Source organism: Zonotrichia leucophrys, chromosome 15, assembly GCF_028769735.1.
Source record: "Zonotrichia leucophrys gambelii isolate GWCS_2022_RI chromosome 15, RI_Zleu_2.0, whole genome shotgun sequence".
Taxonomy (NCBI): domain Eukaryota; kingdom Metazoa; phylum Chordata; class Aves; order Passeriformes; family Passerellidae; genus Zonotrichia; species Zonotrichia leucophrys.
The window spans coordinates 5,472,580-5,489,645 of record NC_088185.1 but is presented as its reverse complement, the minus strand read 5'-3'; the positions used below and the strand labels follow the sequence as shown (position 1 = coordinate 5,489,645).

Here is a 17,066-nt window from a genome sequence, read left to right as displayed (position 1 = left end):
CAAGGAGCTTTTCCATCTCTGCCAAGACAAGCTAGCGCTGCTCATACCAACTTCTTTCATAATGGCTTCTCATCCAACAGGCAATGGCACACTGAAACATGTCTTGGGCAGAATAAGCCAACCTTCAGGAAACCCTACACTGGAGAGAACACTGCACCAAGCCCAGCCAGAGCTACAGTGTTCAGTGACTAAAGCAGAGACTCATTTCAAATACACAAACCATTAACACACACAGTGCAGCCTCTGAGCTGTACTTACAGGAGGTGATGCCAGGTGGGAAGTGGAGGAGCTGCTGGAGGAACTGCCAGAGCCAGAACTGGGGTAAGAAGGCATTGGCACGGAAGCAGCTAAAACCAGCAAAAGACAAAACCAAAATAAGTGGTTAAACCAAGATCAAGCAATAAGAAAAAGTCTTCTTCATCTTTTCCCATCAGATTTATCTCATGCACCATCATGTGTCTCATGTATCATATGCGGTCAATTAAAGGAGAACAAAAGAAAATCAGCATTCTGTTCAGTTATGTGATTCACATGCATCCACTCTTCTGTGCACACCCTCACAGGGCTGAGAACTCCTGACCAAGATCAGATGCCCACTCAACCATTGACCTACCCAAGCAGCAAGATGGTTTTTGCCCTAAAGAGCCTCCAAAGCATCTTTGCAAATGCAGAGAAAGAGAAAGAGAAATGTGAACAGAGTTGCTCATGTCTGGGGCAGAAGCCAGGAGCTAGACCATACCCTGACAGATTCTTCCTCATGAGACCTCAGGGCTTGGCACACATACATCAAATATTGGGAGGTGAGTGCCAAGTTAAACACATGCCTACTCAAAGCCTGTGTGTTTGCTGTCCAAACAGCCACTCGGGCATCCCAGGCCATGTGCTCCTAGCAAAATCCCAAAAGCCAACAAAAAACCTTCCAGGGGGTTTCCTCCAGGAAATAGTGCATTGCTTCCTACAGCTCAACTTGGTCACTTCTGCAAGTTAAACGTGTTTTGGTTATTGAGTACCTTTGTACAGAAATTGTTTCCATGGCACAGGCCATCCCTGCACCCCTCCCTTTTATGTTTTATTGCTCAGTATAGGAACTGCCAATTTTATTCAGTTCTTTGTTGCACTGGCCTTTGTAACCCTCACAAGGCCTAAAGCTTACACTGAAAGGCCTGGTTAGCAATGACCTTCAGGCAGAAAAGATGATTAAGGCATCAGAGGAGAAAAGAATATTTAACTCAAATAACTTATGCAAGTGAGGTTCAGTAAATAACAGAAGAGCTCAGCTCAGCCAAGCAGGGAGACAGTCAGAGGTAACAATGGCTCTTCAAAGGACTTTGAAGCAGTTAGTGGTTCAAATTCCCCAGTTCACATGCACAAGACTGAGCAGCACAGAAGAGCCCAAAATCCTCACTTCAAGGCAGCCTGAAGTCAGATTTACACTGGAACCATTTTGGTATTTGAATGACTTAAGATAGAGATCAGAGACAATGCTTAATTGAGGAGAGGAACACTTTGCTGCTCTTCCATTAAGCTGGCAGAGAATTAGCACCTTCTATCAAATTTCTGCCTTTACAGTACCTGTGCTAATGACTCCATAGCTAATACAAGGGAGATTAATAACACCTAGAAGAGGAATGCTTCTGTCTGAAGTAAAACTACCTCTGTCATTAATCCCATTAGATACTACAAAGTACTTTCTCTATTCAACAGGCTAGAAAAATAAAAGTCCATTTCTCTGCAATTAACTGTTGAAACAGTGTTCTAATGATAAAAGAATAGGAAAATATGCCTTTTAATAAAAGGCTTTAGGAAATCTTTCCATGCAGCCTATCAAAGAAGGTCAAAGGACGACTGGACCAGAGTCTTTTATCACAAAGAGAGCAATCACTGAGACACTGAATTCCTCGGTCTGAGAGAGATGTAACAAGATCCAACAGCAGGAAAGAAAGCCAAAGCAGTGTAGACTTAAAATATATATTTTAATGTAAGTAAGTGATCACTTTAACAGTTTAAGCAGGGCCACAGTGATCTCCTCCAGCTTTAACAAGCAGGAACCTACAGTGGGATGGACACACTTTTTAGCTTCTGCATCTATTCTGCACCAGATTTAGTGCCCTTGGTGGGCTGTGCTGCTGTGACACACTGCCCTGGCTCCTGTACAGCAGCAGGGATGGAGGGATCCCAAGGATGGCTGTTCTGGGAGGTCAGGGGCTTGGCATGGAGAGCCACTCTGTCCACAGAGCCAGCACAGCTGCCTTCCCTCCCCACACTCAGAGAACACACACAGAGCCCTGAGAACCTGCCTGTGAAATGAAGAGCTCTGTCCTGCCTCTATCACACTGCTTTTGATCTCCACAGTCCTCCCACAGAGCCTGCAGAGCAATCCCTAGGACCTTCCCTATAGATTTAACACCAGAAAGGAGGGGAAAAAAAGGTCTCCCTCCCTATTTATCCTGACAGCTGCTACAGAACAAATCACCCATGTACACACAGCCCTTCCTGGTATGGAAGAGTGCTTTAAAAAAAAAGATAACTGAATACTGTATGCACACATGCCTGATGCAAGTTTTGCATCACCATTCATTTTTCCTGGAATTAGTACTTTTGTTAGAGTCATTCCAGTTCTCTCACAAGGTCCCCTCCAGCCTATTTTGGTTCTGTGATTATTGATTTAAACCTGGCTAGAATTGAGACATTTCTATTTTTGACTATTTGCTTCAGATAGCTTTTCATTAATCAGGAGGGAAGAGAAGCTGGCAGACTTTGCCATTATCTGAAACTCAAACTCAGCAGCATGAAGCACTCCTTTAGATAGAGCCTCTATTAATAAATTCTTATTTAAATCCCTTTGAACTCCCCAAATTCACACTGTAATGCTGTGAGCTCCAACTCAGAAGGTCCTGACAGTCCAAACAGACTTTGATGCATGCAGAACCATGAGGTTTGGCTCTGACAAACCCTCTCTGACCTCCACATCCCTGCTGGGGCATTTTTTGGTGTCAGCCATGTAGGCCAGCTTGAAAGAAAGACGCCTGCTTCCATCTCCTCCACACACCCAGGCACTCCCAGCTCAAAATTAAAAAGGGTGCAAACACTTGGCTCATCATGTTTGCAGTTGAGTCTGAATGTGGGGAATGTTAACATGAATTGTAGGCTCCCACCCAAATCCAGAAATTGCTGGATTGTAATTGTAATGTAAATAAGTCTGTTTTCATAATTGTCCTCTCCAACTTGCTCCAGCAGCAAAACAGTCATCCTGCACATTGTGTAACCAATGCCAACTGGTTTCAAAATGGGAGAGCTGGGAGCCATAAAGGCAAGCCTGTGCTCCAGCTGTATGGATCCTGATGCTGGATCCTATATTTGTAAAAATAGCTTCTGACACATCATCCTACCAGGGGCTCAGTTGTCCTAAAAATATCCAACCCTCAAGTTTTATAGAAAAGCTTTATTTGGAATCTGAGTTCTACCATACACTGGAGAGATGCACTTTCCTGATTATCCTGATTCAATTAAAACCACTCATCAAAAAGTTCTTTAATTGCAATCTCTGACAAGGCAATAAAGTTTGAGTGCAAACTCTGAAAGGACTTGTCCAAATAAGTTGCTTTTTAGAGTTTAAAAGTCTGCGGCATTAAAATCTTTTATATGCAAAAGTCATGGGGATTTTTTGCTGGTTTCCACCTCAGTATTTGATGTACAAGAAGATTAAAAAGATGGCAAAAATCAAGCTAAGCCTGACAGGAATTTCAGAGAGTGAAGCACCCATGCACTTCTGAACCATAACTGCTCACCTTTCATGCTCTCTAAACTCAGAGTCAAGGAGGGAGCAGCTCCTCATTCATTAAAGGCAGGAGCAGAAAAACCTCCAAAATATTCTGCACGGGTACCAATTACAAAGTGTTTACTGAGAGAAGACTTGCACAAGCATCTAATTATGGTTTCTGATGTGTTATTACTGTAACACACAGCCCCATACCATATGCTGATCAGACCTGGCTGCAGACAGACGACAGTCTGACTAGACACAGCATTTTAAAACTTTTATTAATAAATTTTTACACATCTGAAGTACATGCTTAGTCACTGGTACAAAACCCACAATATAAAATTAATTATAAATAAACAAACAAACAAAAAAATAAAGTATAGCATCTTAGTTAACAAAGGCCAAGGGCCCTGAACCCAGTCTCCAGGGAGGGACATGAAAACAACCATCCCTCCAAACAGCAGGGAAGAAGAGATGCTTGTCAGAAATGTCTTATTGAAAGATTCCTTAAAAGAAATGTTGATTTTGCTGAAGCATCTCAAAAAACATGAAAATGTATTTCAACAAGTGGGATCCCCCTGCCTTAGCAGCTTCAAAATTGTCCACCTGCAGAATGATCTACATTTGAGGACTGAGCAGATTTCCAGAATTCCAAAGTTCCATTATATTTAAAGAAACTCAGATGTGAATGACTTAGTGGTAGCTAATGATCAGCTCTCAAGGAGAGCAAGAATACAAAGTTCCTTGCTCAGCTCTCCACTGCAGGCATAATATTCAGGCTGAGCAGGACCATCATGGTTCAGATGCAGCTCTTCTTCTCTTTGCTATTTCCTTCACTCGTGATGCTGAGCCATATATTGAGATGAAGAAGCCCAGCAAGGTTTTGGACTCAGCCTAGCTCTGCACACAGACTGAGGGGAGGCAGCCCCTGAGAACTGCAGCCCTGCCAAGACATTCAGCTGCAGCTGTGCCAGGGTCAAGCCCACTGCCATGCCAGACAGCATTCCATAAATACCAGGTGAGTTCTTCTTATGGAGATCACCACAACTCAGCCTTTGCTGATACACTGGCTCTTCTCCCTCCTATCAGAAATCAAAATGACCACAGGCAGCCTTTTCTCCTCCAGGCTCTTCAGCACAGGTCAGAGGGGCTCTGATCCATCACTGGCATCTGGCAGGAGCAGAGACCTCAGAGCAGACTACCAGAACTCTCTCCTGCACTAGATTTCTGTGCACCACAGCTTGAACATCTCCAGCAATGGGTTGATATTTCCCCCAACTCTTCAGAACCAGTAGCAGTCTCTCCTGCCTGGAGAGGGCTCCAGGCTGTGGATGTATGTCCGGAGGCGAGGATCAGCAGGGTGACAGAGAGGTCTGGGGTTTGCACAGGCCTTACCTGCCTGTAAAGGTGCTTTTTTCCTTGGTCCTTGACCCCACACCATTAACCTTGGTGCAGCAGGTGGCAAAGGCTGAGCTACATTCTCCTGCTCATAATGGCACCTCTGGTTCTTACACAGCAGCTGTGCACAAGCTGGAAACTGAGGCCAAGTCAGGAGAACCCTCTCCTGTTTTTCTGGGGTTTTCTGCTCCCCTGGCCAGTGAAGCAGGGGGATGGCTGGAGGTAGGAGATGAGCTGGTGGGCATGCATGAACATCCTGAGGGGGAGATCTTCTGCCCACAGGGGGATCAGACTCCAAAGGGCTTTTCCCACGCAGGACAGCAGGTGCCCGGAGCTGGGCTGGCTCAGGAGCAGCCCTGTAGGGCCAGAGTCCTTTCCTGCCCTGTTTGCCAGGGCTGGCCCCACACCCTGCTGGCACAGGGGGGCTCAGGGCCCTGGCTGCTTTGAAAGCTCCCCTAAACCAGAAGCGCCTTTTCTTGCCCGCAGGACGATCACCTGAGTGCAAAGGTAAAACCTCATCAGGACAACTCAGAACTGCTGCTCTGGCAGCAGGAAAGCAAGAGAGGGTCAGGAGTGATGTGGGTATCACACAAGGTGTGTCTATGCATGGCACACATCCAAGAGGGAAACTGGGTTTGTGCCGGACATGGTTCCTCCAAGACTTGGCACTGGACACCCCAAGTTAGTCACTGATGAAGATTCTCGGTGCTATATTTACTCAGGAGATCAAATGTCCAGGAGAATCCCTCCAGAGAGGACAACCACACACAATTCCACTAACCCAAGTCTCCTGGCCAGAGGACTATGATGCCCCATGCACTAGAAGCAACTCTGAATTGTTTTCCACCAAACCAAACCTCTGAACCACAATATGTGTAGCTAAAACTTTTCCAAAGTTCTGAATCAAAAGGAGGAAGAGAGAACTTGCATTGGAAATCTTTGTTTTGGCCATTGGAAATCTTTGTTTTGGAGGAAGAGAGAACTTGCATTGGAAATCTTTGTTTTGGCCAGCTCCCACAGAGCAATAAATGTAACCTTTCTAAATCAAGATGTATCAAGAACTTTGATGTAAATGATGAAACAAGATTTGGTAGCCACACAATTTGGCTTTTGCACACCCAGCCTGGCAAGCAGGGCATAGAGTGCCAATTTCCACCATTCACCAGCCTGAATGCTGCTACAGGTGAGGATGAATAGCAAGACCATGAGACAAAATCCTGTGTACCTACCAGCACTTCCCACAAAGCTGCTGAACACATTTCAAAATTACATTTGCTTCCACTTTAGGTTTCTAAATATCCCCCAATTCACCCCTTTGAAGACAACTCAGTAAAATTAAATACATTTTGATGGTAAAAACTGGATGTGATGGAGTAATAAACACTGAATCCCTGCCTAAATAACTAAGGAAACACAAAGCACTCTTTTTCTTTTCTTTTGAACTAACAGCAAAGGAAGTCAGGCCATGGTTCAGAAACAGTTGTAATCAAAAATGCAATACTTACATTTTTTCATAGAGGCACTTGCATCCAAGAATGGGTGATGGAAAAATTCATCTGAAAAAAATCAAGAACAATGACTCAGTGAAAGAAAATGCCTGTGAGAAGTTTAGAAAGCAGATAAAACACAGGAAATTAGTGTTATACAGTGATTTTTCCATGCAACAATGGAAGCTGACTGGCTATGGTTGCATATAGAAGTGGTCAAGACTACAGGCTGGAGACTGGATGCAGGACTTGCTCATGAAATAAGGATGGGAAATTAATTGGATCCCTGGCTAATCAGGATGGTGAATCACCCTAAATGTAGAGATCCAGGGGAGCTGCATTTATTACACTGCACTGCCACTCACTCCAGGGAACAGGAGTGATGGACAAAAGACTTTCAGGGAGTGATCTTCCATGACAGACTCAAACCCATCATGCATTGAGGGCAGAAATGCATTTTTAATAGGCCAGCCCAGAACTCCCTCCCTTTCACATCAAACACAACTGCTGCTTCCTCCCCTCATTATGGGAATTCATTCTAGAGATCCAGGCCAAGAAAAGCTTCTGTCCTGGCTTGCTGAACACTCTCTGCATGCTTGCCTGTCCTCACAAGTAGCCACTTCTCCCAGCTCCTTCATCTCTGATTCACTGCAGCTCTGTGCCAGAGCCCTCTCCTATCACAATCAGCAACTCAGACTTTTGGGAGTGTCAGCCATGGATCAACACTGATTACTGAGCTCCAGCTTCTTTCCCAGAATGGATTTCCTGTTGCAACACCCAAGGTTTACAAACTTCTTCTGTAAACAGCTACTCTTTGGGGACTGAGCTTTCCAGAACGCAGTCACTGGGTTTTTTGTTTGTCTGCTTTTTAACTTTAAACAATCCCTGTCCCCCCATCCTCCCTCCCCACTGCTGTGCCAGGGTCCTGCAGCAGAGTGCAGTGAGGTCTGGAGCTCAGCCCAAGGCAAGGAATGGAAATCTTTGGCAGGGAAAGCTGGCATCTCACAGATTAGATCTGTTGTGGATGGAGAACATCCCCATCCTGTGGGAACTGCTCAGCTGCTGGGGTTTCCTGCTTCTTTTTCAGCCTGCTGCAGGAGAGGAGGGTACCATCCCTCAGCCAAGCTGACTCAACTGAGGGGGTGGAAATGATGATTTCTTTCACTTTTCCCCCACTCCTTGCTCCAAACTGCTTATTAGCTGTGCTTGCAAAGCAAAATTCAAACAACCCAGCTTGTAATCATCAGCAGGAAACTTGCAACTTGAAACCCTCCTGGTTTTCCTTTAGATAATCTTGAGATTGCAGAGAGCATCAGTTCCTGGCAGAACAGCAGCTGGGACACACAAGTACATGAAGTTTCAAGCTGGTGAGTTGCTGTTGTGTGACTCAACTGAGCTCTGTGGAGGCCACTGCGACATCTCCAGGCTGAGGGTCCCAGGGAACAAGGAACAGCAGGAAACCCTCTCCTCTGGGGACATGTCAATTTACTGATAAAAATGTAATTAAGGACAGGAAAAATCTCAATACTGCAAGATGTGCTGTAACTGTTGTCCAGAGTGATATCTAAAGCTCCCATCTCAAATTTCCAAGTGTTAGACATGGACTCATGCACTTTACTCCCAAGAGGTACAAAACCAGCTCATAGGCCTAAAATGCTTTGCCAGACAATTTCTGACAGCAGGGAATCCAGAACCTCAAAGACACCTTCTTTTGAAATGCACAGCAGCATGAGAGGAGAGGCAGAGATCCACAGCCCAGATAAAAGATCTGCAGGGAATAACCCTGCCAGGTGATTCTATCCAAGCCAGTCTGTCAGGAGCTTCAACAACTCTTCAAAAGCTCAACCAGTCCTTGGCATTCATCACTGGGTAACTATGATCAACCTGAGCTAATCCACAGTTGCTTACCCAGATGACCATCCCCAGAAAGGCTTTCCTGCTATCTCTAATCCAAAAGAATAACAGAGCGTGCAAAACAATTCCTCTTCATCACCTGGCATGTGCTGCCCAGGAGGAAACAACATTCCTGAGCAGATAAGCAAACAAAAATCCAACAGAAAACCAACCCTCAAATCCCAGAAATATCAAACTATTTTACCCAAGCCTGACTAAAAAGCAGCATCCTGAACCCTCACAGGATGTGTTTGCCTTTAGATGACCTGGTCCTTTCAGTGATTCAAGGAAAGGCTCCACCTCTGCCTGCTTTCCTCTAGGGCATGGCTTTCCTAGGAGGTTCTTGAGACCTTTGAGCTCAGCTCAAACACATCTGGAAGATGCTGCCAAGTCAGAACCACTGGGCTCACAATGACTGATCTCAGTGTGGAAGGAATTAAGACAAAAGAGGAAATCCTCATGTCAGCCAAGTCAGGAGACTGAGATAAAGGCTTGGAGAGCTTGAGCCCTGAGAAGGACCAAGGCTTCCTTCCACAGAAACTGGAGAAGGAAGGGAGGATCTGCAAGCAGCTACAACTCCTGGCTCAGATTATCACAGAAACCCTCAGAAGCAGAGGGTAGTGACTGGATTGCTCAGTAAATGAGCGCAGCTTGCAGCTCTGGGAAGAAACTGTGACAGAAAAGCACAGATACACAAGACACATTTCACCTAGTAGCACACTTAACCACAGCTCAAGATGATAAAAGCAGAAGCCAGGACAGGGAATACAAGTAACAAACACATGCTGAAAGTGTGCCAAGTCTCCCTGGTTTACAAAATTATACTGAAATCAGCTCTGACTTTCCAGCACATAAACTAAAACCCCCAAGATCATGCAACCCTCCAGGCACAGGTGAAATCCAGGTGTCTGGATGCTTCTCCTAGCACCAGCCAAAAGCAGAGAGGCTCGTGCAGAGCCAGAAGAACAGAGAGAGCAGCAGAGCCCAGGTGGGAGGAGGCCTTACCGAAGTCCATGCGGTCCTTATGGTTACGCTGCAGGAGGCCCAGCAGGAGCTGCCTCAGGTGGCTTGATGTCTCCCTGGGGATGCTAGGATTGAAAACAAAAGCAAAATAAGACACTGGCAGTCTACTTAAACTGATTTTACATATTCAGGAAGGCAACTGGCAGAACTCACTCCATGCCTGCTGGGCCAGGAACACCAGGAGCTCACTGGAGGGAGGCTGAACACAAATGTCTTTGAGTTTCACTCCCTGCTGCCATTGGGCAAGCTACAGCTCATTTTGCTTCAGTGGCCTCTCCCATCAGCACCTGCAGATCCTTCCCTTCACAGTGTCATCCCTCTGGTGCTCAGCTAAGCCCATTCCACTTGCAGCATTTCACACATAATAAATAAAATCACTCCTACTTGCTCTAATGGGAATAAGATCACTAGAACAAAGCAGTTTCCAAGGGGAAGCTTCCAATTAAGACACTGGTGGTGAAATGCATCACCAATTAGTACCATTTTATTAAGGCATTTATTTTTCAGTGCAGCTTATGTAGGACTAGCAAGTAACCTTTGTCTATGTGATTCCTGGATATACAGCAGAGATTAATCAAAGGCCGCTAAGATGTGAGCAACTGCCACCTCAGCAAGCTAAAATCTGTGCAGTTATTGCATCACTTTTCAGCATAGTTAGGAAGAAAATACTCTTTTCAACAGCCTTTGGAACACAAAAGGGCTGCTAAAGCCCTGTGCTCTCCCTCACTCCACAAGCAGATGGGGGGGAGGCCAGGACAGCTCTTCATAACCCCTGCAGATTGAAAAATGCAGGGAATAAATGAATGGATTAAGGCAAGGAAAGCAGAGTTCAGCTCTTGCATAAGTGGATTCAGCTCTGCTGACTCCCCTCCATGCCCAGAAGTGCTCAGGGGGCTTTGGGCTGGGGCAGAGCTCTCCCAGAGAGGCGTGGGTGGCTGCAGCTCCTCTCAGCATTAACTCTGTTTATCATGGCTGCTCCCAGCATGGCCCCACGCTCTGCCAGGCTTCCCCTCTGCCCATGCTGGGTCAGCTGAGGTAATGACATGTGTGCCCAGCACTGTAATTTTAGCTCTCAGTGGCTCTGCACGTGGCTCTGGCATCAGCCACTGCCCTGAGGCCAAGCCTGACCAATGCTGGGAGACAAAACCATTCCTTTATCATCTCCACCAGAACACCCTACCACAGACAGGGGTAAAACAGCAGCTCAAAAATAGTGAGGGGAAAAAAAGGGAGCTAGCTAGCAGTACCTAACTGTTCACAGAAACAGGAGATGGCAGGCAAGGTATGTGCTTACACACTTCAGTACCACCCAGGTATTCCTCTGTGATGCCCTAGGCCTTGCTGGGGCAGGAATTTGAACCCAGGATCAGAGAATGATGGCAAGCATCCCTCATCCTTGTTTGTACTGGAGGAGCTGCTTTTCCATCCTGATGCTAGAATGGTTTGTGCACTATCTCAGGTTGACACAGGACTCTGAAGGGATGCAGCCAGACTGAGCCTCAGGTTGAGCCTCCCACCAAAAGAGGGATCCCTTGGAAGCACACTGTGTAATGGAATAACCCAAAGACAGCACAGCAAGCAGCCTCCTGAAAAATGCATTAGTGCTGGAGTCCTGCAGCCCTGCAGTGTTTTCACCATCATTTATTTATCTGTGACACGTAAAGCTCTCATTCCAAATGAGTCCATTTCCCAGCTATGACTTTAACCTTGGTTTTAAAGCCAAGAAACAGGTACATCCACTCATGGACTTGAGATGGCACAACACAGATGAAGAGGGTGCAGATTAACAGCCTGTTTGTCTCCTCTACCTCCCATGTCCAAGGCATCAAGCTTTGCTACCCTTCAGTGTTATTTTCTAGGACTATCTTTTTAAACATGAGCACAATCTGCCTCCTTGCCCCCACAACCTGGATGTACTTTGCCATGCAAACCAGCACAATGAATGTTAATTGTTTAGATCAGCACTATTAAAATTGTGAGGCCTTTGGGCTTCTGCTGCCATGGGCTCCCCAGAATGCTCAGAAGAGCATCTCCTCACCTGGAGAAGCAGCAGTGCAGCCAGGGACAGCTTCCCCACTCCATTCCCAAGCCAAAACACCTTCCCTGTGCCAGCCTGCATAGCCCCAAGGAAAATGAAACCAAATCCTGGCACTGCTGCAGTCTGAGAAGGAGGTCTCAGAGTAGTTTTGTGTTTCATCCTGTGCTGGCAGGGCATTCAAGGAGTTTATTCATGTTTACTCAGGAATAGCACAGATTGCAGCCCATGCTAAAGAGACAAACTGACTTTGGAAAAAGGGAATTGCAATTTACACAAAGGACAGTTCAGATCTGACTTCCACAGTGAGAAAAACAATCACCTTGGATCTGAATTTTGGAAGAATTTGTTAGTTCAAAAGTGCAGATAAGTGAAAATGGCAAATGCAGACTGTGAAGGACTCAAAGGATTAATCCCTTCAAGAACAGACATGCTCTCCTCTTACAGCTGAGTTCAATTTTCCCCTTCCCTGCATCATGAGCCAAACAACAGCAGGGCAGTGGGATCAACAAAAGAAAACTTCTTAGTTTTATGGATTAATTTCTCATTTAGTAAGAGAGGCTACCTCAGAGGTGAGCAGCCATGTTTTGGGCTGTGCAGGAAAAACAGGAGCTCTACTTTCTGCTCACACAGACCAGCTCCTACTATGCAGTCACATTTTTGCTTTAAATTGTTTGGTTTTAGGTGTTTTACTCCATCACACCCTCTGGTTCAATCCAGGTCCTCCAGAGGTAATCCTGGTAGAAATTTATGTCTTCTCCCCAAATCAAAAAAGGAAGTAATTAAAGGAAAACTAACTGCATATCACAAGATATGCAGGTAATAATTGATAAGAGCTCCAGCTTCTTGACAGTTCCTTCCAGTTATCTCTTGGAGCTGTCTGAACTGATAAGGGAAAAGAAAAATCCATATACAGCAACCCAATGACCTTCCTGCATATATGGCTGCATTAGTAACTCTGCCAACTGGGAGATAACTTCTGGTTAAAAAAGGCCATCCAGATTTTAGATACACAATCTGGAACTTCAATCCTGTCTCCATACCAGACTGAGGTTTTCAGAACCAGCATAAGCTTCTGCTTTCAGAGCTCAGAAATGTAAAGGAAAGACCACAGCAACAAAACCAAAATACCCTGACAAATCACAGCAGAGAGATAACATACACCCTGCTGGGATGAGAGCAGCTCTCTTCCCCCTGGAAACTGCAGCAGTGTCCATTTCCAGGGAGGTGATAGTGTTTCCCCCAAGAGCAGGATGGACACAAGCAGTTGCTGCCCTGACACGTGAGAAATGGGAATGTGATCCTCAGTCAGGTGTGGCAGGTTCCAGCAGAGCTGCAGCCTGGCTGCTCACACCATCCCAGACCTGCCTTGAGTCCCTCCCAAGGCTCTCAGCCTCAGGGCAGCCACGTGTGCAGCAGCACCTCCAGCTGGCTCTTGGAATCACCCATAGCCCTGAATTTTTGCAATGCAGGAGAACAATGTCTGCTCTCCTACAGAACACCCCAGCCCTGGCTGTCTGCTGCTGTCTGACTTTCCCTGGGCCCCACCACTGCTGGGCTCAGGAATGGGGAAAGGCAGGAGGCCAAATACTTCAGTCACCTCCCCAAGTGACAAGCCAGGAGCATGCAAGGACAGGTGTAAACACAGAGTAAACAAGTGCCTATAAACATTGATACTGGAAAAATTCTTACTTGGGCATCAGCATCTTGTTTTTCTCATAGAAGAGGCGGAGATCCTGTGGGCTGCTGGCCTGTGGGGGAGAAAGAAACCAGCACATGAAGCAGTTGACAATGAAGGAAAGGGATTTGCATCTTTATTTCACTGTAGCTCTGAAGAGCAGAGGCTCTTTTTAATTGCTGGACCAGCAGAGACAATGTAGCTTGCTTTGGACTGAAAAGGCTGCCCTGTGCTGCAGTGAAAATACAATATTCCAACCTGCTGCCCTTTTGTCCCTGACCTGGTTCTGTCCTGCTCTGCCCTTCCACAGGCTGAGCTTCACTGCAGTGGGCTCTGATGCTCAGGTTTGAGCTGGCCTAATAGCCTCACCCAGGAGACAAAATAATTGTAGACGTGAGGAGCCCCAAATGATGAATGGCAGCTCCTGCTGAGAACATGGATTAATGCTGCAGGGCATTTAGAAAAGGGGCAGGGAGCTTGTTGATGGGCAAGGGATCTGTGAAGAGCCCAGGAACATGGAGAAACAACTGAATTAGGATTTTCTGCTTCAGTTCCAGGAAGCCAGAAGGTCTCTAGCCACAGCACTATTTTATTTGTGCAGTAATAAACACAACTGTGGGGGATGTTGATGACAAGATTCCAAATTCTGAGAGATGGGATTTAAAAAAAAAAGTGGGGGCCAGGCACAAGAGGTTTACCGCTGAGGTTAAAAATAAAATCACCAGTAGACAAGCACAGACACATAAAAATCCCCTAATATAAATTCTCCACTTGTTTTCATGCAATGAATAATACAGGCCAGTAAATTAACCCTAGAGTCTCAAGCTTTTCTGCTTAGGCAAAGTTGCTTTATTAAAGGCAGAGCAGGCTGGCTGGCACACACAGACATGAAGGCACATAAACAGGGCAGGAAGATCACAGGGATTCATCTGCAATCAATTATTAGTGCAGCAGAGTGTGTAGGAAAGTGTGAATGAGGAGGCAACAGGCAGCTTCTCCTGATGCTCAGGGCAGGCTCAAAAACCCCTTGAGCCTTCCACCTACTTCTATTTCTAAGTTAGAAGCATTTAAGGTCAATTAAGATGCTTAAAATGGCAAATCAGACAGGCCAATCTGCAGATGGCCATCACAATACCACTAACACTGTATGGCTGGAAAAGCAGCCACATCAGATGCTGTTTCAACACCACCTACTCCCTCTGGCTGAAGATGAAAATTAAGGATAACTGAGAGCTCAGTTAAAAAACCTCAAAAGAAACCAAAGGTAGTTTCAAAAGCTGATAGCATCAAGCCACTTGTGTAGTATTACAGAAGCTACACCAAAAGAAAATCAAAATTAAAGCAGAGCACCTTGTTACACAGATGCCAAACTGCATCATAATTTCCAGCTGCTGCCACTCAATTTGATTCAGGAAAAGTCCATTTTACACCTTCCCCTGGCAGATCTTGGAATGTAATTAGATTAATATTTGGCAAACTTTAGGGAGGCAAGCATACACACTGCACCAAATATCCTGGCCACATTGCCCAGAGTGATGACAAATATTCCTGACAGACACAAAATAAAAGGAGGAGCAGAACTCCAGCCCAGGGAGGGAAGGGCTCATTCACTTCAGAGAGATACAAGCCTTGGCAGTTTGCTCTGGTCATTTCCTGTTGCAACAGCTCGATTGTTTCACAAATACAATGAAGCTCTGATCTACTTCAAACACTGTTTTGTCAGAAATTTTCCTGGCAATAAAGAGGGAGTATATTTAAAGCAGCACATATAAGCAGACCAGTTCATTAGAGAAGGTTTTTAAGCACTGCCTTGGACAGAAACAAAGTTCTCAATGAAGTTTTCTTCCTCTTTGTACAAATTCAAGAGATGTGCCTGTAGGGATGCTGTTCCTGTCTCAGTAGCAGCCCCACTTGCTCTGCAAGGACCCGCCAGGCTCCTCCTCATCCAGATCACCCTCCCTCCCTGAGCCTGTGATTCAAGGCTGGTCCCAGAGCAGATACCAGGGGAACAGAGTCATTCCAGTGAGTGCCCAGCACAGCCAGCCATGGATCACCAATAATTTGGTAAAACCACCTGCAGCTCCATGTAACTTCATTATTAATTGACTGAGTCACACAGTTCTGCTCCCAGTAACCTCACCACTGCTCTCTTGCTGTCATACAATTCATAAAGCAATAGGAGCCTCAGCCACTTTGATCCACTCTCTTTTCAATAAATAGTGCTTCTCTTAGAATCATGGGGAAAAAAAAAAAAAACAACTCAAGTTTGTAATACAGTAAAAATGTCACTTGAATTCCCTCATCTAGGAAGGTAAGAAATTGAAATCTGCCTTCCAGGCAGGTACACCCTGCCCAAGAAAAATACCAGAAGCATGAAACAACCACACCATTCAAGGTACACAGAGCCAACTTCCACCTGTGGGCCAGCACCCATCTATCAGAACCAGGGCTGCAGAACAGCTCAGCTTTCCCTGGGGCCAGGAGGGCACCCCAGCAGGTCAGTTCACACCCTCAGTCCCCCTCTCATGCCACCAGGAGCAGCTGCATTTTGGTTTTGTCTCCCCTTTCTATATATAGAGGCAACTGGGCAAATTCAATCCTGCCACTCTGTTGCTTTGTCCTGAGCAGCAGTGGAAATATGTTGAGCCAACAAAGGCATTCAGCAGAACCCTGCCAAATCCCCTTCAGTGCTGGCTGCTGGCAGTGAATTGCATGTGAAAAACAGGCAGGGTGGTGCTTCCAAAAGCACTCAGCAGTGGATTTGTCATGCTTGGGCCATGGCTGGATGCAAAAGCCCAGAGAGAAGAGGGCCAGAGACTTTCACACCTTCCCTGTCTATCCAACACTCCACAGCAGGTGTATGGTATTGCTCTGCTCTTTGAATCCTTGCCTTGGGGATTTAGAGGTGAAGAAAGGGGATTTGGTTATGTTAGAAAGAAAAAATAAGTAATGTTGTTTTTAGCTCAGCAGCTCTAGAGAAAAACTTGAAAACCTACTGAAAATGGTTTATGATATTTTAAGATTCCCACAGCTAAGTGGCTGGCATTCAGAGGACTTGAAAGCTCAGAAATAAGCAAATAAAAAAAACAACCTCTGAACCTTTTTCTTTAGTAGTCCATGGATTTCTCTCTACTGCCAACAGAGCAGGGTAAGACCCACAAACACTGGTCCAAAAGGCAGTGGTCCATTGACTACAGCAACAAGTCACTCAGTGCAGAGTCTCAGCAGAATCACCCACCAGCTCCAGGAATTCCTGTCCCCATGAACACAGAACACTCCAAAGGAACAGAGCTGGGAACAGAAGAGCAAGCTGCCTAACAAATATACCAGGGGTTCAAATTCTTGGCATAAAATCCAGCCTTTCCTGGTGTTCCTCAAGGCCATTTCACAACATAGCAGTTGCTGTAAGTGATACATAATCCCAGTACTTATGCAGACAGAATTAAAGCAGTGAACTTGGTACACCAGACTTAGAAATTAATTTTTCACCTAACAGCTAGCTGGGATGAGAACATAAACAGGCAGGTTAACTCTTTCAGAGCTGCAGAAAAACTTGCATTAATTTTCTTGTCAACTCCCTCTCTTTGGCTCTCTCTGCCCCAGACACAGGGCACCATGTCCATAGAAAGCTCCAGATGCCTGCAAGGGCTCAGACAAGCAGGTTTCAGGGTGTTTAGCAGGATCTGATGTCCCACTGCCAACGCCAGAGCCAGCTCTGACACAACTTGCACGTGCTCAGTGGGGTGTCTGCTTACCAAGAGCTGCCCAGATTTAAAAGGGGTCACACAA

The 17,066-nt window shown here is 45.8% G+C and overlaps 1 protein-coding gene across 3 annotated transcripts in view; it reads right to left on the bottom strand.

Annotated features, from left to right (window-relative positions):
- Window positions 1-17,066, bottom strand: part of ULK1 (unc-51 like autophagy activating kinase 1) — a 75,241-nt gene that overhangs the window by 27,310 nt on the left and 30,865 nt on the right. For all 3 annotated transcript variants that reach the window (XM_064726704.1, XM_064726703.1, XM_064726705.1), the window contains exons 10-13: window positions 13,292-13,350; window positions 9,547-9,629; window positions 6,667-6,717; window positions 259-347 (exon numbers count right to left, since the gene is read on the bottom strand). In XM_064726704.1, the coding sequence (XP_064582774.1) occupies window positions 259-347; window positions 6,667-6,717; window positions 9,547-9,629; window positions 13,292-13,350 (282 nt within the window). The remainder of the gene's footprint in view (window positions 1-258; window positions 348-6,666; window positions 6,718-9,546; window positions 9,630-13,291; window positions 13,351-17,066) is intronic.